This window comes from Haemorhous mexicanus, chromosome 8, assembly GCF_027477595.1.
Source record: "Haemorhous mexicanus isolate bHaeMex1 chromosome 8, bHaeMex1.pri, whole genome shotgun sequence".
NCBI lineage: Eukaryota > Metazoa > Chordata > Aves > Passeriformes > Fringillidae > Haemorhous > Haemorhous mexicanus.
The window spans coordinates 20,606,146-20,633,447 of NC_082348.1; the positions used below are offsets into that span (position 1 = coordinate 20,606,146).

The following is a 27,302-nucleotide window of genomic DNA, read 5'->3' on the forward strand; positions in this document are numbered from 1 at the left end:
CATAAAGGCAGCATGAAGAATCCCAAGAAAAAATAAACACTGAGTCCATGTTTCATAAAGATGAAAGCTTAAAATTGGATGAGTTTTGTCTAGTTGGTGTTTTTTTTTGGTGTAGTTTTTGGTGGGGTTTGTTTGTTTGTTTGTGGTGTTTTGTTTTTTTTTACATTGCTCCCCAATAGAAGCAGCATTTGAACCAAGTTTCTAAGTAAAATAAAATTTTCAGTCTTTGACAAAGAAGAGTGACTTTTCTGAAAAGCAGGTAGAATTCACCATGATTCATGTTGGATGTTTTGGACAGTTTCACATAAAACCAGGATGTGTGTCATTCAAATAACGGTGACAGCTCATTTTCCTGAAAACCTCAGATTTGTGCTTTGGGATAGGTAAAAGTCACAGAAAAATGCCTCATGTGTGGAAGACTCTCATTCACTTCAGCAAAGTGCCAACATCTGTAGTTGGCAACTAGTTTGCTTTCTTTTTATGGCTGCTGGTCACAGCTGTTATTTCTGTTGTGAAAGCTTTTTTAAGTTAGGTGGACTCCAGGTAGGGAAGATTCATACCTTTTCTGCAGGACAGCTCAGTTTTGAGTGACAGCTGGGGAGATCCTTGTGTAGAGCTCTAGCAGCCCATGTGGAAAACAAAACCTTGTGGTGTGCTGTTAACATATAACAGGTAACACATCCTGTGAAGTGGGTTTTTTTTTCATAAAGGTGAGCTCAAGCTGCCTGGTTGAGTTACATTTTCAGGAATTATTGGAATCCTATTAAATGTTATAAGAGGGATTCCCATCAAGTGTTGTCCCTGCCATTATCTATAGTAGGTTTGATTTATCCATTCTAAGACAGGCTTTAAGTGAGTGTTCATCAAGAACATGCTAGGTTTTTTTCCCTGTGGTTAAATTACAGTTTTCATGGTTAAGATGGAAAAATACTTCATTGTAAGGATCATAGCTGCTTTAGAGGAGTGGATCAGGATGCATAAGTACAGCTGTTGCTGTCTCTGTTGCAGTCTATGCTAATTGCTCAGCAAAAGCCAGTGTACAATGAGGTTTGACTTGTTCTAGATTGTCTTGTTGAGATTCCTTACAGATACCCTGCAGAGCTCAGAAAAATCACTGCTCTAGTTACATATGTATGGCCATGGCTCTTGGAGGGTGGATTAGTTTTGCCCATTGCTTTCATACCAAAATGCCTTTCCAACAAGGTGCTCATGAAACCTACAGTGACTTTGTTCTCAGAAATCATTTCCTTGGATATTTTTCCATTTGTTGGGTCTGGAATGATCCCTGTGTTGCATATTAACCATGATCTTCTCACCTGGGGAGTATGCCAGGAGTCAAAGTTTCAAGTTTTGTTATTCTGTTGTATTTTAGGAATGTTGAAGATTTTGTTACTGTTCTCCATAGTCAAAGCCAGTTTGTCTTCAGAGTGATTGTGAGTAACTTGGAAAATTTCCCAACACTGAAAAGAGAAATTATGATTGCTGAAAATAAAGAGCTCTATGGGAGCTCAGGTATTTCAGCCCTGCTGTTTAGTCCACTCATCTGTTGTTTCTACTCAATTGCTGGTGTTGCTTTGCAGCTGGAGGCAGCTCAGTACTCCAAATCTGCCTGAATTAAAAATTACAAATATTGCAGACATTGCTCATTTCTAAACTCTTACACCAGTACAAATACATAGTTTATGCATGTTTTGAATGGTTTTGCTTATGTGAATAACAGTAGTGAAATCCAAACTAAACTTGTTCTTGACAGATCTGCCTTTATCAGATACCTTTTATTAAATGCTCATACAATCCCACGTTGTATGCTGCAAAATGTAACAGTCCTTTGGGTGTATTTCAATTGAAATCTGTCTGAAAAATAAGTTTATTTTTCCATAAACTTTGTTTATGTATTTTGTTTATTTGGATGTTTTTTTAAATGGCAGTGTAAATGTAACATAGAATTTTTTCAAGCTTACTAACCATTCTCTAAGGATTTTCTGCAGAAAGTGCTTCTGCTTAGTTTTGTCAATCTGCTAGCAGCCTCTTCTCTCACAGCACATTTTTAACCCTCCTCGTCAGGAAAACACCATGATCCTGCAATTTCTTATTTAGTGCTGTGTGGGCTCCACATGGTCATTGTACTGATGGAGGTCAGAGGGAGGATTGAGCCAGTTAGCTTGATCTCATTCCCTCTTACTGCACAAGGCAGAAGGTCTGCTGCCACATCACAAGGACAAAGCCCCTGTGACTTTTAGAGGGACCAGCCTGCTTTTCATGGGCTGAGCAAGCCATTGCAGTGTTTTGACAGACACATTCTAAATTTGCTAGCTACTACTTTTAATTCTCTAGCCTTCATATTATCCATAACGTACCAAGTTCTGTGCCAAGGTTGCTATAAAGAACTATACTAGATTATAAAACTCAGTTTTCTTTTCAAATGCTCAATATCCAATACATTTTACTACTTACAAATCCTATGGTACTTCAGGATGCAAATTCATTTTTTAAGTAAATTTCATAAGATGGCATGAGTGTAGAACAGAATAAAATTATGTCCATATTGCTTATCTGTGGTGTATTATGATAGTTTAACAGAAATGAGCTCTCTTGGTAATGTGCTTTTACTTTCTTTAAGATTGTAACCTTAGAATCAATACAAGGTATTTAAAGTGTGTGTTTCTATCACAGTGTCTCCAAAAGTGAGATTTTTTTTTTTTTTTTTTTGGTGATATACACCAGTGGATTTAAAATAATGGTAAAATGATTATACAGTAATAGGAATTTATTAGTTTCCTGTACATTTCCACTTTTAGTCTCTGGGATTTGTAATAGTGTAGGAAATAATTTTGGATGCAGATTTGATGCTTTGAAAGATTTGCTCAATCAAAATGCTTCAAAGTACAAATTTTGTATGTCATTGTAGATGTGCTTACGAGAATTTAATTCTGTTATTTACAGAAATGCTGGTGACATCAATCTGAGAATGTAATTTAACTCTTTTCTGTGTGGTTTAAGAAACAGGATACTGTTTCCTAATACAGCTTGAGTATAGAGGCTGTGTTGTGAGGCATAAGTGCTGACAGTTTTAACATGTAAATGGCCTGTAGAAACCAGCTTTTTTTTGGGATAAGTTGTCATCTAAATGAATACTAGAAAAGAAGCCCAAGCTCATACAGCTTTAAGTGCCATGCCAACCATAGTTTTAAAACTATGACTGCCTGTGGGAGGAGATGGTAGCACATGTATGCTGAGAGTATGCCCATTGAAGCACTTGGTAATTGCTTATTTGCAGGTAAAAAATCTCATTGAGGATTCTTTGGCTTTGCCATGTCCATGTGATTTTTCTCTCACATTGTTAGTATTAAAGACTGTTTAATAGGTTTAACAAAAATTCTCTGAACTGGACAATCAGTATCCTTTGCCTGTTATTTGGGCCCCCAAAGCACAAAATTCTTGTTTATATTTTTTTCTGTAGAAAACTTTATGGGAACAGACAAATCAGTAGGCAAAGTCCTATATTTCTATTTTATATCTGCATAATTTTCTTTTCTGTGTTCAAAACTGTAATAATTACTGAACATCACTGCTATATAATTCTTGGTAATAATTTTATGTTTCTGAAATTTTCTAAGTATCCCTTTATTGCATATTGAGAAGATAATTTGTTAGCAGTGACAGATGCTGACTGTGTTTTTATTTCATCTGTAAAATGATATTTTGGGCTTGTTCACCTAGAGAAACTGATGATATAAGAGGTGTCATCCTTTATTAGACATCAGTGAATTCACAGGAAAGGATTCATGAGACACTGGAAATGGACATAGACTGGATATATTTCTGAGCAGGAGTCTAGAAATAAAGGTGTGTGTGTTAGTGTTCTGTATCTTTGTATGTGGTTTTCACTAATAGAAATTATTTTACTGAAGCATCAGCTGGTCTCTTCCAGCTGCCCTTGTATTAGACTGTAAAATCCCCTGAGAGTAGCTGAGTTGCAGCTCTCCCAAGAATATCACAAAGGTCAAAGCCTTTAAAATGCTACAAGACTTAGGAAAAAATATATCTTTCCAAAGCTGCCTTAAGTGTGTCTAAATAACTCCTTAATAAACATGGCACACAGTTCTCTGGAAAATTAAATAGCCAAACTTTTGCACAGTGTAATAATATATATTATAAGGTAGTTAAGGAAGTTGTGTTAATCAGATTAAATAGCTGGCCATGTACAACTCTGTAAATTTGCATGGAATGTAGGTAGCACTTGCTGTGCGGTTCCCTGATTTACTAACAGGTGACGCAATGGTCTCACAAGGGGCTGCAGTTATTTCCTGTGTTAATCCTAAACCAGTGTGCTCAGACCAGGGTGGAAAGATACTTTACTTTTCACTCAGCTATTCCAAAAGCACCTGGAAGGTGGATGAGTTGCTTTGGGCTCAGTTTGTCTGGACTCATGCAAAAAAAGCCTTTTGATACTGAAAAACTCTGTGAACAGATGTTCTTTTACAGTTCCAGCTGTGCTACTGGAGCAGACTGCCCAAATTCTTGATCACTTCTCTTGACTACAAGTGTGAGTGTAACAAATTTCTAATATATTTCCAAGGAGAACCAGAGTAACTAAAATATGCTGACTTGTTTGGTCTTTGCTAACTTTAACTGCCTTGGGATAGGGAGCTCTAAGAAGAGCAGCTGCAGCTGCTATGAGTATCTGGCAAGCAACAACACAGCTGTATGCAAAGTGCCTCCGTCCACATCCTTACTGTCTTTGCGGCTGCAATTAAAGATCTGACGATATGGCCGTGTCTGATTCCCAAGTAATGCCAGCTCAGCATCAGGTGGCCACTGCCCGCATCTGCAGTCAGCACCAGCCTTGAAGCCCTCATCAGAGCTGAACTGCACTTGCTGCTTTTGCTGCACTGGTAAAAGGCAGAGCAAAAACAAGTGAGGGCTTGGGTCATCCTGGTGAGATCAGGTTTGTGCTGCTCTTAACGAGACCACGCTGCCCAGGCAGCTTGCTTTGTCCCCTCATCTGCTCCTGGCTGTGGTTAGAATGTGTGTTTGTGGTTTCTGTCCAGCTATTGCTGAACACAGACAAGATGTGGAGGAGGACCTTGTTTTTACCTGCTGAAACACCTGAAGATATGGTTATTCATGCATGGTTGTTTGTACTACAAGGTTAAGAGCAGTACTAGTGGGTCTACAAGCAGCGCTAGGGTGATGTCAGTCTTAGATGGTGTAACTGTCATTTTCACATATATGAGTAAGTAGAGATTAAACAGGCATAAAATCAAATTACCTGTTAAACGCTGTGATCCATACCATGGTTCAGAGGACACAATTACACTGTTTGTACACTTAAGGATTACCTGAATTTCAAACTCTTACACTGTGATTGTTTTATGAATTGGCTTGATTTACAGTAAGCCAGTAAGTGAGAATTAAATGAAAAAGTTTTCAATGTAATTTGTTCTGACCTTGGATTTTGTGGTATTTGAATTATGTAAGCAGTGGATTAGGTTTGTTTAGAAATCTGAATCCATTAGCTTTCAAGAAATGGTGTGTAGTCTGTAATCCCTTCAGCAGGACTCAAGAGAGGGACATAATTTCATCCATACCTGTGATGTAAGTGCAGTATGAACAATTTTAGCATAGTTTGATGGTCAGTAACAGGCTGTTACTAAGTTTATCATGGTACTAAGCATAATATTCAACTCTGTTGCAGTTACCTTGTGTGTCTGTGCCTTTATGTTATGTCCAGGAGTTTGTATTAATGTGTTTGGATGTCTTTCGTTCAGCTGAACTCCATTTGTTCTGCTTCAATCCAACCTTTTAAAAAAAAATATCTCTTTCACACAAAAAACTAATGCAATGAAGTTGCTTGTTGCTTGTCATCACTCTTTAGGAAGTGGTGCTCATTTAGCTTGCATAAGATAGATAGCAGCCTTACTGAGGGAAGAGTGTCATGCCCAAGCCAAGCGAGGGCTGACTTCTTCAACAGCTTGTAGACAGGTAGATGCATGATAGGATTTTCTTCCAAGCATTTAGGAATTTTGGATTAAAGTACAGTTTTGATGCTTAAAGGTGATTCTAAATATTCTTGTTAGTATCTAAGAGACCTTTGAAATACCACTCTTTAACCACCACTTTGTAATTTGCTATCTGAAAGTAATTTTCATTGAAATACGGCACCTTCTTGTCAAAGATAGTACAAAAGCTTCAAAGATAAGGACTGGCTTGCATGTGGTTCTGACTGTAAGGAATAATGGCTAATACAGTTCACAGCTGATCACAGCAGCAGAAGAGAACAAAACATGAAAGGAATAGTCTAGAATCGCTAGTGCTAACAACAGCATAGTGATTAAAAGTATTTAGAGAGGATTTCTTTGCGATATAATGGTCCTTAGGAAAAGTTGGAAATTTTTTTACCCTACACTTTTTCATTGTCATATCTGTGGCCAATTAGAAGGTGCTTCTCTGGATTTCTTAGATGGAACCCTGCTTTGGTATCTGTTAAATCCCAGATTAGAGTATGAACATCAATGTGAAGGTGATGGTATTAGCTGTGGTTGACACAGCATTTTTTTGTAGTTCTGCAATGTGGTCTTTGTGTATATAACATAAATAAGATAACCTTAAAAATATTTTTTTGCATTTCCAAGTGATAAAAGCACTGTGTGTCTGTGCCTGTGGCAGTGAAGTAGTCGTCTTCTTGGCCTGATATTCACATTTTGATTGCAGCCCCTGTCATGGTAGCACAGGGTGATTGGTTGGTCTGGGGTTTGCTGCAGTGCAGCCCCTCCTGTTGTCTACTGACTCTGATGGACTTTTACTGGATCCAGCAGCATCTTGTGTGAGATGGAGAACAGTCACTGGGTTCTGCACATAGTTGTGGTGGGATAGGGAGCTATGGAACTTGGATTTGTTAATCATGGGGCATTTTTCATCATTCTCTGAAAAGATCCCCCAAGTACTTGTTTTATAGCCGGGACCTAAATATATTATACTATTGGAAAATTAAATATAAGACCCATCAATTTAATTCTAATGACCTGTTGAAGTACTTGTGTTGTAAACACCACAGCAGATGGCGTGCTCATAGCTTTGAAGACATGGTAAGTACTTTACAAGAAAATGGTTTTATTCCATTCCTCTTACCAAGGTGTTAATGAAAAGGTGGTTTAGATAGTTTTTGTAACTATTTGTATTATTCCTGTCTCATGTCAGAACATTCAGCTAGGCAGTCAAGGACAGTGAGGTCTCCTGGTAATCTGGCAGGAATTAGAGAATTGAATGCCCAATTGAATATTTCCTAAGGAATATACAAACATAATACAAAAGTTCCTGAGATGGAGATTTGATCGACTCAGTGGTCACCTGCATCTTCCAGCCTAGGGAAGGAGGTTGGAGGTACAATTCATGCTTCTGCTGCTGCAAGAGTTCCTTGTCTTGGGAGGATGGTGGGGTTGCAGTTGTAGGGCAGAGCTCCTTCTGCTGGCAGATTCCTTGACTGGCTGAGTCTTGAGTGTTGCTGTTTACCTGCAGGCGAATGTTTTCACATTTGCTTAGATAGCTGCCATTTAAATTATTTTGTGGCCTTTTAGATTCACTGAAAACAGGGAGGCTATAGAAGTTTTTATGCAGAAACCCATAGTACATCAGCTACTTCTATTCTAATAAATTTAGAGCTATAGCAAGCCAGTATTTGTTTGGCCTATGTTTTATAGGTGGTACCATGATACATGTGCTTATGTTCATAATTACAGATAAAGGCATTAGATGACTCATTTTTTTGCTGTTGTTGCTTAAAGACTTTTTTGAGTAGCCTCAACACAGTTTTGAGGACCTTTAGCTAATGCTCAGACATTTACACATAGGCAATTAAATCTTAACTATGGCTTTGAACTTAACTTGGGTTACACTAACCCTTCATGCTGCTTAGCCTGCTCAGCAAGAAAAACAATATTACTATCAAGTGAGTAATCTTTTTTCACAATACCAGAAAATTAAGTTTTAAAATGTATGCTGTTTTCAGCAAATCATACTGCAGACTGATTTACCTACAAGTCCACAAAATAAATTAATTGACAGCTTTCTGAGAACATGTGTGAAGACTTACCTGTGGGCAAACAGCAACACTCCCACTGCAAGTCAAGGGATCTGTCAGATACTTTTGATAAGTTCTGAGGAGTTTATTGTGATCTTGTTTTTGTTAGATGCTCTTGCTTGGTACAGAGTTAATGTAATCTTGAAGTCTTAAAGCATTACTGTGAGGAAATATATAAAGTAGTACATATCTGTATTTGCATAATCTGTGTATTTGTATAAAAACATGTGTCTAAAATCTGTTAAATATTTATTTTGATACACTGCAGAGGTGAAACTGTTGAGATCCCTTCCTGGAAATACCTGACCTTTTTCTCAAAAACTACAGGGCTTATATGTGTTAATTTCTGTGGATACAGTCTTACTGTTTTGCAGTCTCTTGCTCAAAACCAGCAGCATTGTTCAAGTGGAATTTGAAGGTTTTGTACATTTATCCAGAATTGCCAAACATCTGTAGTCTGCTTTGAGGAGCAGTTTCAACTGCATTGCTGGGTATTTGGCAATCTCAAGCACGCTTGCTCTGTGTATTTAATCAGACTCCACAGCGCATGCCTGGAAATTCCACATTTCCAGTAAACATTGGATGGAGCTCTGTGTGCATGGTGTGCTGTAAGTGCCTGGAGTGCTGGACTCGCTGGACCCATGGCACTTTGTTCATAAACACAAATTCTGGATCGTACTGCTGCTGCTCTGCCAAAAATCCCAGATCTTTCTTGGAACAAAGTTTTCCAAGGTCTTCAGTTTTTCCAAAGACTTAACTTCCTACATCAGTGCTTTGGCCATGAAAGAATAGTCTCAAATTTATTTTTCCCACCCCCCCCAAACATACAAAGCATTTATCTGCCAAACTCTCTCACTAGGTTTTCAAATGCCAAGCATTTGTGAACAGTCTTTCCTAGATGTGTATGCTTATATATATATGTATATTATATGTTGTATGTGTGTATACCCAGTGGGGTATGAAATAAGCTTTTATAGTAAATGACCCATTCAGAATGGTCTAACTTACTTCTTTGTTTGTTTGTTTGTTTTCAATAGGCAGAAATACTCAGTGTGCTCAGTCACAAAAACATCATTCAGTTCTATGGAGCTGTCATTGAACCTCCAAATTATGGCATAGTTACAGGTAAGGATTTTTGTCTGACCTTTTTATCAGGCTGTAAAGCTACAATGTTACAAGATTATCTCCAATGTTACCCAATTACAGTGTTTCTCTAATTGTTCTGGTCTTCTTTAAATGTTAAGAGTGCTTGGCACTACCTGCCTCAATGTAATTGGGAGTACTGAAGGTGGGAACCAGGCTGGGAGCATAGCTGGAGGCAGCATGAGGCAAGTGAAGTCCAGGGTGTTCTTAGTGCACAAATATAGGAGTCCTTTTAACAGTACCTTTCACTGTATGAGGAAGGTGGGCTGGGTGTCTGCTCAGAGCAAAGCTGCCCCATGAGTTCTGCCTGCATTGAAAGTAGGAGAGTTTGCATTGTGAGGTTCACAATGGGAAGAGTTTGAAATACAGTCAAGGGTTAATAGGCATTGTGGGACAACTCCCTTTATTCATTGGAAACTAGGTTTTGTTTGTTTTGATATTCCTAGAATTATGCGGAAGTTGGTTTTTGTGGTATTGTTGGGGTATTTTGTTGGTTTTTTTTTTTTCTGTCACTGTTTTAGCTTCCTGCTCTTATCTTGGGAGATGGTCCAGATACAGAATTTTCTCCCTTTTCTGTACGGGACAAACTACTTAAGATAGGAGCAGGAAGTAAACTGAAAGCAATTTCCCAACTGCTCAAAGAAATGTTTGGAGAGATAAAACCCATGAAAGTGTGGATTAGGAGGCATGTTTTGGCATGTCTGAACTTTCAATGCTCAATGTGAAGAGTAGTCTTTTGCATGTGTCACAATCTAACACCAATTTGAGTCACTGCTGGTCAGGTTTTTGTTGGTTGGTGGTCAGAACTTGTGAAAATTCAGTTATTTCTACCTGCCTCTTAGACTTCTGCTTATCACAGCAGATGGCAGTGTAATCCGAAATGCAACACATTTCAGGGTGTGGGGAGCTTTGCTTACTCCAGGAGTATCAGCCTACTGGAGATCATGGATCATCAATGCAGACAGCATTCCAGAGGTGCATGGGGTGACCACAGCCTGCACCACTTAAAAATGCATTGATGATGGCATATAGACAGGAATTTGAATTCCTTCTGGAAGCAATAAAATTAATAGAAAGCTAATAAATCAAGTAATGTAATTTTACTATCCTTTTTAATATAAGTGTAAACCAGCAAGCAGAGTAGCAAAGGTGAGGTGTAATCAATGACCTGGGATGATGTCTAGATCAGAAGACCTCAGTTTGATCTCACAAAAGGTCAGTGTTTGGAGGACATATGACCTGCTTACCAGTCACAGGACAGACAGCAACTAAAGTAATTCACTGTGCTGTTGAGAATGGGGGCTCTTTAACTGCCTGTGAGACAGAGACTACAGTGTGTAGTTCAACAGCTTTGTTCCACAGGGAACTCTAATCACAACTGGTTAAAGAAGAAGGAGGTTTGGGGATTTTTTAGCAAACCGTTGATTCTCTGTGCAACTTCTAAGGAGACTGGAGTCCTGTGGATTGGAATGGAGGCAAGGCTCCATTTCCCCACACCATTTTCAAATGAGTGAATGGATACTGATAAAAGAAATGTTAATTACACTTCAAATGTCTTTTAGAGAGATTTTCACTGTGTGATCTTCTGGATGGCCTTCAGTATTGCAGACAATCCTGTGTTTAGTCAGAGATTCATTTCTTGAGAGAGAAAATCCCAAATAAGAAAAAATCTTGGGAAATTAATGTTTCTTCAGAGTGATGGAGATGAGAGCATTCAGCCAAATACTGGCATGTACTGAGCATTAGCTGCATGTAATGTCTCATATAGGATTATTAAAGGGTTCATTGAGAAGGGCTACAGCTGGAGTTAGAAAAATGTTTTCCTCCTAGGATGTATGTCAGTGTTCCAGCTCATCCTGCTGCCTGGTGAGCTGATGTCTTGGATCCCATCATTCTAGATGTTACTGGCCACTGCTGACTCTGTCAGCAGCAGTCTCAATATGTAGCTTTCAGATATGGCTTTTGGCCACAGCTGCCTCATCCCAAAAGGTTCTCAGAGCTTGTGCCCCCGATGCACAGAACTGTACGTCTGATACAGCATCACAGGGTGGGTCCAGTAAGGCAATCAGAGCTTTTCTTTGTAAAGCAGATATTTCTTTTCCATTATTTATAAAACATTGTCCTTGCAGTATGCTTCCCAAATCCACAAGCTCTTAGTAAATATCTGTGGCATCATAAGTATATGGGAGAAATACTAACAATGGGACTTAGTTGATTGAAGCTGACTTGCCTCTGTTCACACAAAGTGGCAAAGGGCTGAAGGAGCTGAGTTGTCCCCTGACCCCGATGGATCAAATTATGCATTGTAAAGGCATGCAAAGCATGCAGCCAACCTGTTCCTGAAGAATCCATTTATAAGACAGATGATGACATCATGGGTAAAAAAAGCTTCTGTTTTAATTGTGGAAATGTGTGGGTCAGCAGCTTACTCCTCTCTCAGTGACATCAGAAGCAACATGTCTGTCCTTTCAGTGAGAGGTTGTACAGCAGTGATCCAAAGCTAACTTGCCACTTGAGTGTTTACTTTCAAAAGACTTGCTATTTTCTCCCTCTTTCATTTAGCCCTGGAGTCTTCCCATCTGACCTGCCACATTCTAGGCTGTAGATTCAGTTTGGTCTCAGTTTCCTTCCCCAAGCAGTGATCTCCAAGTGTTTTTGATTTCTTTGGTTAGGAACAATGGAAATTTTTGGATGCATTTACACTATCATGTATCTATAATTGATTAATATTATTATTAGCAAAATTCAGATACATTTGATATAGTCTTAAAGGCAATAATTTTGTGGCTGCTTTGAAATAATATGAAGATTTTGAGAGTCTTCTAGATAGGTTCTAAATTCTGCCTGAGAAGCACATTGAGTAGCCTTGGGAGAGAGGGACAGAAGGCTCCTTGTATCCCCCTGCACTGGGTGGCATCTGCCTGCCCTGTCATTGCAAACAGATAAAAGAAAATGTATCAGCTGTTTCATCTTACGAACCTCCTGTTGTGTTTTTGGTGAAACATGAATAAATTCTAAATAAGATAAAGCTTATTTCTGTTAATATTTCATATTAATAAATACTGAGCAGAAGAGCTACAGGCTTTAAACTGCTGTAGATGGCCTGCAGTACAAGAAAATCTGTCCTGCTTATCATAGGCTTAGACTTCTGGTTTCTTCCTTCTTTTTTTTCATGAACAAATGATTTGATCTGCTGTTTTGTTTCTCCATGGGGAAACAGGAAACTTTTTGCTTGCAAACTCTTTCTTTGTAACAAAACATATATTTAGCATGTGGCTTTACTTAAAAAAAAAAATTAAATTAAAAGTTATGTTTTGTTATGGGGCATAATTTATACTCAGTACTGCTTACCAGTGGGGAGTACCCTCTGATTTTGGAAACAATAAGATGAATCTGATACCACCAAACTCATCTGTTAATTGTTCTTTGATCAAATGTGATTAATTCACTGTTTAAAAAAGTAAGAATTTTAGGTTATATGAAAGTGATACTGTAGAGATTTGAGTTGTCTCCAGTTTCACACCTAAATATGTATAGGGCTAACTAGCTTGTTTTTCCTGCTTTAAGCCCCACAACTCTGACAGTCAGACTGGATTCCATCTGCCACAGTTCCAAACACCAGTGGGCCCCAAATGCCCTTGTTTGTACCCCAGAATCCATCTGTGGGATTCTCTAGGTATAGTTATGGGAAATTAAGAGAAACATATGCTTGTCCTGAACAAGGAGCTTGCACAACCTTTTACTCTGGAATTTGAACTGCTTCACCTGATCTTTCTTGATGCCAGACCTTTCTAATGCTTTTTCATTTTAATGCCTGTTTTTCTGTAAGATTACACTTTTTTGTTTGTTTTTTCATTTTTTGTTAGTAGTAGCTTATGTCTGCATTGGGATAATCAGATAAACTCTCTTACTGTACTGGTAATAATATTAGGCTGTTGAACCCAAATTCTTTGTCATTAAGCCAGAGGACTGCTTTCTGGAACTGGTAGAATTTCTATTATGTCTTCCAAGTTAGGTGCAATGTTTTTAAATGTCTTGTTTTTTTTAACAGAGTATGCTTCTGCTGGCTCACTGTTTGATTACATTAATAGTAACAAAAGTGAAGAGATGGATATGGATCATATCATGACCTGGGCCACTGACATAGCTAAAGGTAAGCAAGAAGAGTGGCATATACTGCCCTACAGAGCCAGCAAATGTACAGCTTCCTTAGCCAGGAAAGCTTTCCTAGTCTACTTTATTGAGATGGTAATAAAACCAATCAAACATATATAAATAAAAAAAGCAAAACCCATTTGTTGTTCTTTTTAATATGTTCCTTGTTTATTATGAATCAAAAAATACTCTGGAGTGAAAATGGCTTCTGTGAGCCAGTTCTGGTGCCCTAAGTCCCAAGAGAATAATTTGCTGATGTACTGTAATTATGTGGTAAAGTGCTTAATTGCCCTTACATCTGATTTGATTTGGGGCATTTAAGGAAGCTAAGGACTTATTCTCAGCAAACATACAGAAACTCTTCATATAATAATGTAGAATAAGCTGTTCCATTATTTGTGTTCTCTGTGACTGACCACACAAGAATTAGTGTAAACTAATGAAAAAAAAGTAAATTCATATCTGGCTTAATTGTGTAGACACCTCCTTAACTGTATAGTTAGAGAAAATAACTATGTGTGATGTTAAAAACCATTAGCATATCCAGATAGATGCTCTGAGAGATAAAAGTGAGCTTTGGTTAGTGCTTTTTACTCAGAGCAGATGATGGGAAGCTTTGGTTCTCCTTGAGCACGTCAATATGGCACACAGGTATGGCAACTTGTAATGAGTACAACTAGTGGGAACCACGAATCATGACTGCAGAAACATGATGGCCCTGCTCAGCCTGAATAACTAGATTGTTCCTTTTTTTTTGTGTAGGAATGCACTATTTACACATGGAAGCTCCAGTCAAAGTTATCCACAGGGACCTGAAGTCCAGGAATGGTAAAGTAGCAAAACTCTGTAACGCTCTGCATTTACTGTTTCCCATTATTGTGGCATTTAAATCTGTGCCTGAGTTTTGTGAACAAGCAGAATGCCTAATGACTGCCTTGGTTGTCATCAAAGCTGCACTTGTTGAGACACAGAAAAGCTTGTTCCCTCCTCCCCATCCTGAGCCTGTCTGAAGTTCATTACAGACCTGGCATCATCTAGAGCAATGTGGAGAACTCTTTCAACTTGTGTCTTGCTGGCCATGATTGGCCAAGAAAGTTAATGAAACTTTCAGATACTGCCTGGGTACTCCTTACTTCTTTTTTCTGTTTGGAAAAGTTGAGTACCAGGAAAGGCTGGCAGACACCAGACGCAATAGACTGGATAAGGCCTATTATTTCTTATCAGAAAATCTTGTCTTTATTGTAGCTTTTTTTGAGGTTTGACAGATATTCAGGCTTTTGAGTCATACACATTCAGTGTAGTCTGTACTTAGCAGTTGACAGTCGTTTCTGAAATTTGCTGAACATTGCCTTTTAGATGAAACTTCTACGACTAGTGGTGGGATAGAAGAGGCACAGATTTTAATAATGCACAGATTTCAATGAAGCATAATAGTCAAGAAACATATAGGTCTCTCTCACCTCGGTTGTAGGTTTTCTCCTTTTATTAATGACTCTTCCAGAGAGCTTCTTGTTAAACCTAACTGTACTGGGAAGAATGAAGTTCATCTGTGTTTCTGTCTTTTAGCTCAGTAAGGCCTGAAAGGTTTTGCATTTGTTCAGAGGGTTGCAGGTATTCAGCAGATGTTCTGTCAGCCTCTCAATGAAACCAGGACAGGTGTGCACATTCAGATCTGGCTCACCTTAGGGTCATTTGTCTTATTGAAAAATGAAGTATTTTGCTGTAAAAATGTATTTGGCTTGCTTTTTGCATTCTTGTAACCTTTTGTTTTTTCATTTTCAGTTGTTATAGCTGCTGATGGTGTGTTAAAGGTATGAGCACTTTAATTATTTATAGAGAGATGCTGCTGCTTGACTGGCTGTTTCCATGTCTGATGAATGAGGTCAATACTCATAATATCAGTTTAATATTTTATTTATTTTTGCCAGATCTGTGATTTTGGTGCCTCAAGATTCCACTCCCATACGACACACATGTCATTAGTGGGCACTTTCCCATGGATGGCCCCAGAAGTTATTCAGAGTCTTCCAGTGTCTGAAACATGTGACACGTACTCATATGGAGTGGTGAGTGCCTCATCTCACTGTGCTTTGTGGCAGTTTGTCAGTGTGACAGAATTCACGTGCTGCAACTGCAGCAATTTTCAATAAGAACAACAAGAAATGCCACAGTTCCTTCTAAGACTGACCCATCGTTTGTAATTATATGCTTGAAAATGATAGGAAGAACATAGTATCTTGCATGTTTAGTAGCATCTGATTAGATTAGCAGCATGCCAGTGTAGGAAGTGCCACAATTATTCAACATATGTCCAAAGGCTTTCAGGAGTGACTGAAAGCATCATGAATCTCTGCTTGTGGGTTTTTTTGTGGAACCAAAGAGAAAAAGCTTGTCTTGTAATGGGGGGAGGATAACATTAGCATTCCACTTTCCCCAAAATAGAGTGTCACTGATTTTTATTAAAAAGCAACTGCTCTATGCTCAATTGTTTAAAAGACACTGCTGTCACTATCTGTGAGAATAGACTCCATCTGAAAATACAGAAGCCCAGCGCTGCTTTGCTGAAGGCTGAGGAATCATTTATAGTTCATAAGAACGTCAGGTTTTCAGATTCGGTAATGTGAATTACTTTACTCTGTCCAGTTAAACTCTAATTTAGTTTTGCTCTGCAATACAAAGTAGGCTAGAAATAGCCCCACTGGTCACATCAGTTGTGAGCCTAACCCCATAGCCTTCCTCTGGCAGGGGACAGTAAAGAGTATTTGGGGGGAAAGGAAAGCAAGTGAGGCTGTAGTTTTCATGCATATTGGTGCATTAACCAGTTTTCTGTTTGGATTCAACAGTGGGTGGCAGAATAAGAAATTCTTCACTACCTGCCAAATATTGTCTCTTTCTCTTTGAGGAATGGGAGGAGATAGATGTGAGGGAGGCACTGTGGTTTTAAGCTAGCACCTATGGCTGTACATAGCTAAGCTGTGGTCTCAGCAGAGGGTGACTTAAACTTTTTGCTAAACAGTTGTTTATAGTGAGAAAAATTTTTGAGACATGATGTGACATCACTTATCAGTGAAAGTTTGAAAGTTTGCAAGGATCTTATATTGTCAGACTCAAAATCCTTGCTTGCCTAACTGAACTAGGTCACAAAGAGTAAGAGAACATAAGCTAACAAATATAAATATGTAAACTGTTACTGGAAGCAATCACATATTGTCCATTGAAGGGAAACATTCCAGTTTCAAAACAGAACAACAATGTTAGAGGAGAAATTCCAAACATGGTATTATAGTTCAAACTTCTCACATAGTCATCCTAGTTTGAATTGCCTTTAGGTAATGCTTTCAAAGTGGGAGAAGGTAAGAAGTTGTTTAGTATCTTATCATGCCAAGTATTAACGGTGCCTTGGGAACAGTATGTTGTGAAAAGTTTATTTTACCTCATTGAAAAAGTCAGGTTCCTTTGAGAGTTCTGGGCTTGGAGGTAAAACTGAACTATTCTCCTTATAAAAACAGTTCAGTGTTACCAGAGTATTTTAATATTGTTATGGGTGTGTAGTGTTACTTTAGAATGTCTAGTAATGACCCACAATTTTTAATATATTATTTTTTAATTAATGTGTTCTACTGTGGGTAGAAGCTTATGAATTTATAAGCACTTAGGAGTAATTATTCTTTTTATAACTCTAGTCTTGGAACACCATAATTTTCAGAGGAGATAGATGGGTAGAAATGAAGAATGGCAGTGGCCCAAGTTCTCTGTTTGTGAAATAACAGATATTAGGGGGTTATACCAGCAAGAAATGGCCTGAATATAACATTGAGAGTTGGAATGGAATCTCCCTATAATAAGTGTTATAATTACCAGAGAAGTAGCTAGGGGCCTGAAAACAAGAAATCTGAGAAAGGGTATTTTTGTCTCTTTAAGTTTTTATCATCTATAAAAACAAAATGTAAAGAATCCCTTTTTGAAGCATAACACTTGCCAGCAGCTTTTGTGCTAGAGAGACAAATCTGCTTTACTTCAGTTAAAGTCCTCTTAACAAAGAACAGAATCCTTTCAAATGTAAACTAGTAAGATGCTAGGAATAGATATTTCATTTGCAATATTTGTCATCTTTCCCATGGTTTTCTTGAATTTCCTTTCTTCTATTTTTTTATCTGACAGTCTTTTCTTTCTACAAACCCATCTGTGATTTGAAATATTCTGCTTAAGCTGTGTGAGAGCTTTTTTACATGAAGTCTTTTTGCAGCCTCATAGGTCTGAGCTGCTTCTCAGCTGAAATGAATTTTCCTTTTTGTGAACAGTTGTATGCATGTTTATAGCTAATGTTTAGATTAGCTTGTCCTGCCCTTCATGGATGGTTAAACAGGCCTATGTATTCTCTGAGATACATAGTCAATAATTTATTATGCTGTCATGAAATGCTAAAGCTAAATTTTCAAGGAGAATTTATTACCACACAAAGGGAGATCGTACACTTTCCTTCAGCCATGTTGGAGTTCCCTTTTCTGATCCATTTCCAAGTTTGTACTCTAAACAACTGAAACCAAGTGTTACAAGTGATCAACCCTGAAACTGACTTGTATGTCACTGTGTGTTGCTCAGAAATTATTCCTTGCCATCTCTGTCATTCCTTGCTGTCTCTGCCAGATAGGAAGGTGTATGTGGAATGACAGTGTCACTCTAAAAGCCGCTCAAAATCATGAAGACATATGCTCAGAATATATTATCCTGGCAGAGCTGTTTGTAGTGCACCACAGTGTGTGTTTGTGTATCAGTATAAATGTATTAATCACAGAAAGCTTATCCCATGTAGTAGAATTATTTTATCACTTACAAGAACAAATAAGTAAAATCATTAATTGGCTACTGGTGGCCTAGAGACTGCCACCAATAAATGTAGCAGCTGTTCAAACACTGCTTTAGTTATGAGAACATATGTTATTTATAGAGGGAATGTTGGCCAGCTCCAGGGGTTATCCCTTACTCTTTTTGAAAAGAATGATGCGCTCTTTAACTGCACTTGGATCAATGCAGAGAAGACAGACCTAATTTTCATGCCTAAGGGCAGTACCTCTGTGAGTGCAATGCTAATGCTTAAGCTGTACCTCTGCTAACTGTGGCTCCTGACCATTGTCTGTGAACAGTTTCCTACCAGACAAAGCATTTTTTTTTCAGCAAAGGTGTTCAGAGTGTTTTCTTTTCCTCAGATTACTTACTTGGATGTTCCCCTATCCAAGTGGCACTTTGAATCTTTGTTGGCTTTGCACCAGTGTGGGCACAGCGTGTGGGGTAGAGGTGTTGTGGGTTTAGTTTTTCCTTTGGGTTTTAGTCTATAATTGAGAGGATAAGAATTAAAATGCACAGCTGAGCTGACAGAAGTAAATGTGTGAGCTTTTTCTGAAGACCACATATTTCTTATTGTCAGGTTTGTGTATAGGGTGAACATTAATACATTTATCTCTCCTTTCTCTTCCTCTATATGCAATGATGAGTCCAGCATCTTCAGAGGCTGCAGCTTACTGCACTATATTAAATGGCCTTGCTTTGTTTTTCATCATTGTTTCTAGCTTGGCTGTTTTTTCTGTGAGCACCTGCTGTCCATCATCACAGAGATGTGAAGTGATTGGGAAAGCAGGTGATCCTCACCATCACAGGTGGGAGGGGAAGTGAACCACATCAGTCTCAATTAGATTATACACCAGAAAGGAAAGATAAAATAATTTCCATATGAAGTGAGCTGGGGAATCAGTTCTGAAAATGAACAGAGTGTACCTCACAATAAAGAGGCTGGGGTAAGTTAGGCTGAGGTCCTTATCTGCTGCTGAATCACCCTGGGGAGAGGAAGAGGCAAATGAGAGTGCAGACAGTACCCATTTGCTGCTTTTTAAAAGACTGCTGATGCAGTCATTCACCTTAGCTGATGATTCAGGGTAGCTAGTCTGTGAGAAGGGGTTGAAACTCATGTAAAACTGAACATAGAGGCGTATCACCGTTGGAAGGAAAGGCTTTCTCTGTACATTTGGCCTGAATATGAAAATTGCATTGTTGTTAAAATATTTTGTAAACCTGTGTAAGAAATCCAAGGGTTTCCAACATCCCACTTTGATATCTTTTACTTTCATTTATTAGTAAAATGAAGGCATCAAGAAAAATCCTTCATATCGTGTCAAATTGCTGTTTTTCTCTTCAACTATGAGCAGTCTTGGACGAGTTTTTAGCTAGCACTGTTGGTTTAAGGAGGCAGTGATCTGTTCAGGCAGTGGAAATAAACACTAAAGGTGTCATGATAAAGGAATTCGGTGCAAAATGTTCTGCACAACCGTATGTGCATGAATGAAACAAGACAGCTCTTAAAACTTACAGTCTTCTGAAAGGAAGATAGCACAGCAGTAGTTTTCCAGCTCATGGCTCTTGAAGACATTTAACATGTATTTCATTATGTTCTGTACTTGGAAGGGTCTTTAGATACTGCTCTGTCTGATGTGCAGACTTGAGTTTTTTCCTCTGCAGTTTCATGGTACAGTCCCAACAGATGAGGTTGTTCTGCAAGGCTGCTCAACCACATATTTGATTTGGTCCAGGAACCTTTGTTTTAAACTGACTGTTTTATACACTGCTTTTTTGTCTGAAGTACATGGGACTGGTAATTTTTTTTTCCTTCTCTCACAATTAAATTTCCTTCTCTACCAGTAGAGAGGTGATAATTTGAGTTACAATTGAGGTGCCTTTTTTCCTTCTGAAAAGATTGAACTGAGGCAAACAGGATAATTGAACAGGTCTGTGATAGTTCTCCCCATATATTTCTTATTCTCAGAAAAACTGTTCTTATTTTTCCAAGATACCCTTACCTTTACGAATCAGTCTTCTGACTCAAGCAGAATTATTCAAATAGGTCTATTGTTGGCGTACCCTGTTCACGTAATTAAAGGCCCAACTCTGCTTCAATGCATTTTTTTCCTTGACCTCCATCTGTCAATATTGTTCCATTTGCTTTTTCATTATCTTCATAGCTGCCCACAGTCCATTCAAAATGATGCAGCTGGAATAAACCTGGGCACTAACCCAAACAGGGAGGATGTAGAGACTTGTATAAGGATCTTAATGCATTTTGGCAAATCCTGCATTAAAGATTCTTTGTTATTGTTGTTTTACTTGATATATGTGCAGAAGAAAAAGTTTGTAAATATTTGCAACAAGATGTGTATATGAAAGTTTTACTTTAAAAAAAAATAAAGGGACATATACAAGTGGAGGTACAAAGTGCTATTAATTTGGTTGAATTCCAATATATTGTCCCAATGGCAGAAAAACAAGTTGGATTCATTGACTTGAAGCCTTTTTGATGATGCCAAACTCTTTTCTATAGAGTAGCTTAGGTTCTTGGGTACTGTGTTACCAGAAGGCTAAAAGCATGTAAAACTAGGAGGTCTTTCTCTGTCTAAGGACAGTACATCTATAAAAACTCAAGGAGAAGAGAGTAATTTTTTATATGCTGTATATTGCTTAGTTTAATATGATCACATACTTGTAGATAAACAATTGCAGTTTTGATTGCAAAATTGTATTTTTATAGGTGTATCAAAGGAGCTAAATACCTTTTGGATCATATTCACCGGTTGCAATTGCATAGAAATATTTTTAAATGAAAAATTACTGCAAAGCAAAGATATGTCTAGTTGGTACTGAGAAGGAGAGGAAGAGCATTGTCTTCCCAAGTCTCAGTTGCCAAATGTGAACTTTATAGTGTACAAAGACAGTAAAAAAGCAACCCAGTTTTTCATCTTGGCTTTTCTGTAGAGGAAAAAGCAGAAACATTCAAATTAATTTTGTGAGAGGATCTTGCACACAAACACTGGTCCAAGTTCCTGCAAATGAAAACTGGTTGCCTGGTAATTGGATACAGAATAGTGCTGTATCAAGGTTTAATAATGTATTTAAAATACAAAGTACAGAAATAAAAATTCTTTTCTTTTTTTCTCTTCCAGGTTCTCTGGGAGATGCTAACAAGGGAGGTCCCCTTTAAAGGCTTGGAAGGATTACAAGTAGCTTGGCTTGTAGTGGAAAAAAACGAGGTAAGACTACGTTTCTACATTCAGGTACATAGATCAGAAAACAGTATTGGGGTTTTGCAAAAGACTTTTTCATCTTCTTCAAATTGAAAGTAAGTTCACGCGTATGGAAAGATTAGCAGTAGGAGCTAACACAAAGGGTCAAAGTGATGTTATTCCTCATGAATGGACCCTTTACATCTAATTGTTGCAGCTTCACGTCGTGATGCTGTAGATCAAAAATTGTACAAGTACTGTACTAGTTTCTCAGTCTCAATTGTAAAACCTAGGGGTTTGTTCTTAGTGATGAAAGAAGCCATTGCGTCCAAGGTAGGGGAACAGTTTAACTCCATCTCCTGCGTTTAGGACATCTTTTTACTGGCCGGGAGTTGATATATCTGTAAGAGACCTTCAGCTACTTCAACTTAACTCTCCCAGCAGGAGTCACTATAGTACAAGAAACTGCCGCTTAGATGAAAATTTCAAAAATAAAAGAAGAAAAAATAGTTTTAAAAAAAGAGAGAAATTACAGTTTTGCCACCTACGTTCAACACTACATTGAAGATGAGCTCCTCACTGGTATCGGCAAGGCTGTGGCATAGCTGCAAGCCTCCTCATGCAGAGTCTTTCCATTTCAAAAGCACTTCAGTGGTGTAAACACCGTTTGTACAGTGTCCCCAGCCTCGCTTTTCTTCTTCTCACAAATTGAGGCTTTCAGTTAGTTGGACATGTGAGCGTATATCTGAACACATAGTCCCTTGATATCAAAGACAGTAACTACATTTAAAAAACATTTAAAGTTGTGACTGTACCACACACAGACAAGCATGGAAATCCTCCACAAAGATGAAACCTCCTCTATCTAGACACAGCGGAAGCTTGGGAAACATTACAATGGCGAGGCACCGGCTGTACAATACAGATTTCTATTATTCTACATAAACTGTTTCTCAAAATGCTTTAGAGTTAAACAGAGGAGTTAGGTTTCCTCCTCTTAGTTTAATGTTTTTTGTTGGTGTTTTTTCCCTCTCTCTTTTTTTCTTCTTTTTGAGGACTGGATTAATTCCAGTGAGTGACACTGTGATATACCAATTAGTTGGAAATGCTACACTAACAGTGTGAAGATTGTGAATGTGGTCTTCTACTGCATTTATCAGAGCAGGGGGCACAAAGACACTCTTTCTCCTAGTCCAGGAAAAGCCTCACACATCATTTTGAAGGAGGAACATAAAGCCTTCCATCAACAGTATTTGGCTCTTGTGGCTACCACATGCAGTTTTATGTAAGGGGTAAGAGTGGCATTGGGAATGTTCTAAAGAGTTGCAGTCACATGCTGAAGCATGTCTGAGACTACAACACACATTTCTCTACAGTTTTCCGGAGCAAGGAATTGCATTAAATACAGTATGGACAAAATGTAGATGTGACTATTTTACTAATGGCTGCAGAAACCTAAGGGGTGGCATTCTCAGAGCCAGCTCTTTGTCAGGTACCACTAGCCTGTTGCTACCACATTTCTTAGAGGGCTGTGAGGGAGCATTGCATACTTTTAATTTTTTCTGGCCATGACATGGGTAACATGTCCAGCATAGGCCTTGAAAAGTCAGCTTGTGCTAGTTTTCTTAGTTTTCTGTGTCCCAAAACAAGTGTAAGGGTCAGGTTCTGCTCTCAGTTCAGTCTGTTGATATCAGTGGGATTGGATGGTTCCACAAGAGGATTGGATCACTGCGGAGCCACTCCTCCATTTTTTGGATTGCAAGTCTTTTGTTGAAATCAGTGAGGGACTGAGGCCAAAGCATAATTGCATAAGGTGAAAAATCCCCTTTGTAAAGCCTGAGGCCAGCAAATGGAGTACATTCTAATGTGTCTGTATGGATCTCCTTTGACACTATGCATTATTTCACAGTGTTGTTTTTATTGTGGTAGACATTTTTTTTAAGCCATTTTTTAAAGAAAACCTGAACTCTCATGCTTTGCTTATGCTGGACATGATCTCATAATAAACTGCCACTGAGAAATGTGTTCTTTTTTATAATATGACATTTGGATCCTGCTACCTCTATATTACATATTATATAGGTGACATTCTGCACAAGTGAGACAAGTGGTGATTGCTACTGATTGTCCACCTCCTGGAACACTGAGGGTTACAGACAATACTGTAGCAAGACTAGCCAGTGTATTTTTAGGCCAATGACTCAATTAGAGATCAGGCACCAGTGCAACTTATTTATGCATTGTACAAATTTCTGTGTATTTCTTCCACAGAAACCCTTGCACATTAAGTTATGACATTAATAATCAGACTTCTGCAGTGCTGTGCCTCTGTGTCTCATGTTTCCAGTTCTTACAGGGTTCAAATGCTTTTGGAGCAGAATTTAATGCTTACTTTTGGCTGCTGTGTCTTGTAAGGCTTTGCAGGTCACACTGCAGCAATGTAATGGTACAGAGTGACATAACTTGCTCTGCTTTGCTTCTTAAAAGGCAGTAGTAGGGCAGATGAAAGGGTCTTCCTGAGAGGATAGTCTGAACAGGAATGTAATTCCTGGTTCTCGCTTCTTAGAGGACAAGAACCCTTTTTCCAGCTTGACCCCTCCTACATTTGGACTCGCTTTCACTGAGAAACTGGTTTTCTATCTAACTTTAAAAAAATTATTTATATAATATGAAACATCTGAAGTCAGTTAACAGCTTTAGTGAGAGCAGAGGGATCTCCTTCAGCATGTAATGTTGGAAGCATGTGCAGTCAGCTGTAGAGGCTTCAGTATCTGTGTGTGTGTATGTGAGAAAGGATTTGCTTTTAGGCTTTCCAGTCTGGAGGCAGGCTGTTAATATAAAAATCTTCTAATTTAAAACTCTCAGCAAATGAAACCAAACTAGCTGCAAACTAATTCTCTGTAGTCAGTGGTCCTGGCTATAGCCAGCAACTCCTTGTCTTCAGTCATTAGGAAATATTTATGAGTTCACTGTGCTCTGTGAGTGCTTTCTGAGATCTGCATGTCCTCATTAATCCTTCTGACCACAGGCTCATGAAACGTCTCTTGTGTCATGTAGAGCTTCACTTAACTCTTTTTAACTCACTTAATGTAATCTATATTTCAGCTATTTGTGTGTCAGAAGTGATTATAGTATTGTACCGCTAGATCATTTATGTGGGAGAAAGGAATTAAGGCAGGGTGTACATTATGCCTGTCTGACAAACAACTTACAATACTGTGCAGTAACCTCCACAAATGATTATGTTTTAGTATTAAAAGCTTTTGTCTTGGTTTTGCTTCTTCTCTCTGAGCTTTCTTAAGGAACCTCATTTGTGCATTTGATACGTTACTTTCTTATAGGTCTATTAAAATTATTTGTGCTTCTTGCTAGTGTTAGTAATTTTGATTTTTCTTTCTAATATATCTCCACATTTTTTATATTGTGTTTAAAAGAGAGAGTGTGCTTTAGTTCTTTGAAGTCTATTGGTCTCATAGGAAATTGCTTAGTAGCAGCTAAAAGGGAAATGCTTCCAGTAACTGGTACATTTTCTTTCCATTAGAGATTAACCATTCCAAGCAGTTGTCCCAGAAGTTTTGCAGAACTGATGCAGCAATGTTGGGATGCTGATTCAAAGGTAATTAAATGTGTGTTTGTTTTCTGCACCACCACCCCAGCCTTGTTTTGCAAAGTGCATTAGCATTTCTTTGGGGGACAAGTCTGAGCTGACACCATTGACACATTTCTTGACAAAGATAGCCAGGACTGTCTTTTTTTTTTTTTTTTAGTGTGTTTACATATTTATACCTAAATAACTCTCTCTCTCCCTTTTAATCAAGAGTTACTAAGCTGCTAACTTTGTAACTACTAAAGACAATGACAGGGAATATGGTAAGATGGCAGAAATGTATCCATTTTGGAGCAAGTGGAAAAATTGTGGGGTTTATATTTTCTTTCAAAGGTTAATACTTAATCCCTCTTGGATGTATGTGAGCATCACATTATGAAATACAAATTTCAAGGTCCAATTCTGTTACCCACTGGTGTTGAAAACATAAGTATAAGTAAAGAATAAATTAATCCATAAAACATGGGTAGGAACAGCAGCAACATTTTAAACTAACATTAAACCTTTCCTAATCTGTTCCCTTAGAGCTTGAATGATGAGCTTTATCATGACGGTAATAATATGATAATAGCAGTGCTGTTTAGCCATGAAAACAGAATAAAAAGTTTAAAGAGCTGCACCATTGTTACTATTAATCTGCTGCTACAAGGAAGGGATTGAATGAATAAGTATTTAGACAGTAAAAGCTTTTGTAGATTATGAGAGTTACCTTCTTTAAATGGACTTTGTGACCATCCTATTGTACATAAAACTGGCTGAAAAGAGCCTGTGAGCATACTAGCTTTAGTACCAAGGATTAACATCTATTTCCTTTGCCTATAAAATACTTGAGACATTGAAGAATAGTTAAGCAAGGGAAATTGTGCTCTTTTTCTCAAGTCAAGGCACCAGGAAGAACTTAATTTCTTTAAACTCAGGAGAAAGTTAGTTACTACTTCACAGAGACCAAGAATAATTCCAAGACAAATGAGAGCATATAGGTGCTCTAAACTAGAATTTATCACCAAAGAGTAGCCATAGAAGAATAATATGAGAAAGGAAATATGCACTCTTGGTCTCTCTTTTAAAAGCAAGGGGTTGCTTTCCTACAGAATGGATCTGGAAGACTGAGATCCATCAACATGAGATTTCCACATGAACACACATGTAATTGCATTCTCTTAATAATTCCTTGTATCCTCCCCACAGAGAGGGGAGAGGGGAGAAAAATGCTTCAAGTTTTTCAATCTACAAGTGGGCTGCTTAAGTCCTAGGTCGGTAATTACTGAAGAGGACTTCCAGTGCCAGTTGCTTATCTTTACTAACTGCTCCCAAGTGTTAGCATCACTTCCAAAGGCCTCAGAATAAGAATTATTGGAGCTTCTTTTCTGTAATTGTCTCATACTAGATCAGCTTACTCTGCCTTGTTCGAGCCCCATCCATAAGTGCCCAAAAGACTGTTTCTCAAGGAGAGGGAGGGATTTGCATGTTATAAAAGAATGATGCTTAACCATCCGGCTGAGTTCTGTCTCATAGAGTAATTTATCTGGGTGTGGGCTGATTCCTGGGGACATTGTTCTCAGAAGTCATGCAAACTGTGAATCTCCTGTGAGATGGTGTTTTTCTGACAGTCTGCTCTTTGCTAGTTTTTTTCATGCAGCTCTTCTTCTGCTAGGCAATTACAGCTTTGTTCACATGACTGAAATGGAGTAATCTGTGGTCACAATTTGGACATGTGACTGACTTATTCAGTCACGTGCTGGGAAAGGTTTGCTACTTACAGCTCTCAAAATGCTTTGATAAAGGGCTGTGTGGCCTGCATGAGCCAAAAGATGGAGCACGCTCCTCTGAAATACTGCTCTGTGTAGCGTTCCCTTTTTGCCAGGATTAGCTTTAGAAAATCAGATCGTTGATGCATGAACAAGTTACTGAAGGTCAAGCAGGGGTGAGCTTGAGTATGTCAGCTGCTCAAAAGCAGTTGCTAAGGTGCATACTTCAAGCCCACAGAATTCATGAGGTAACTTTTGGTGGCTTACCCCTGAAAAATGAGGGATATACATTTATAGTGGGGCTAAGGAATACAGTTGGAGAGCTGCTGCAGAGCAGCTGGAGTGTCAGACACTGCTCACACCATAATTTCTTCATGGGAACAGAGTTATTAATATTGCTTTGAATTCTTAAGAATTTCTTCACACATGGAGAAAAATATCTGTAGTGTTCCTCGTGATACTTGGAATGCTAGTCTTTTTGCACTTTAAACTGCTAGTTGAAACAAACAGTTCACACTTGAAAA

General features: G+C 38.3%; 1 protein-coding gene across 6 annotated transcripts in view; it reads left to right on the plus strand.

Moving 5' to 3' along the window:
• The window catches only part of MAP3K20 (mitogen-activated protein kinase kinase kinase 20), an 89,399-nt gene that overhangs the window by 20,167 nt on the left and 41,930 nt on the right, over positions 1-27,302 (plus strand). For all 6 annotated transcript variants that reach the window (XM_059853123.1, XM_059853127.1, XM_059853122.1 and 3 more), the window contains 7 exons: positions 9,118-9,205; positions 13,275-13,376; positions 14,141-14,206; positions 15,161-15,189; positions 15,307-15,444; positions 21,364-21,450; positions 24,965-25,039. In XM_059853123.1, coding sequence (XP_059709106.1) covers positions 9,118-9,205; positions 13,275-13,376; positions 14,141-14,206; positions 15,161-15,189; positions 15,307-15,444; positions 21,364-21,450; positions 24,965-25,039 — 585 coding nt within the window. The remainder of the gene's footprint in view (positions 1-9,117; positions 9,206-13,274; positions 13,377-14,140; positions 14,207-15,160; positions 15,190-15,306; positions 15,445-21,363; positions 21,451-24,964; positions 25,040-27,302) is intronic.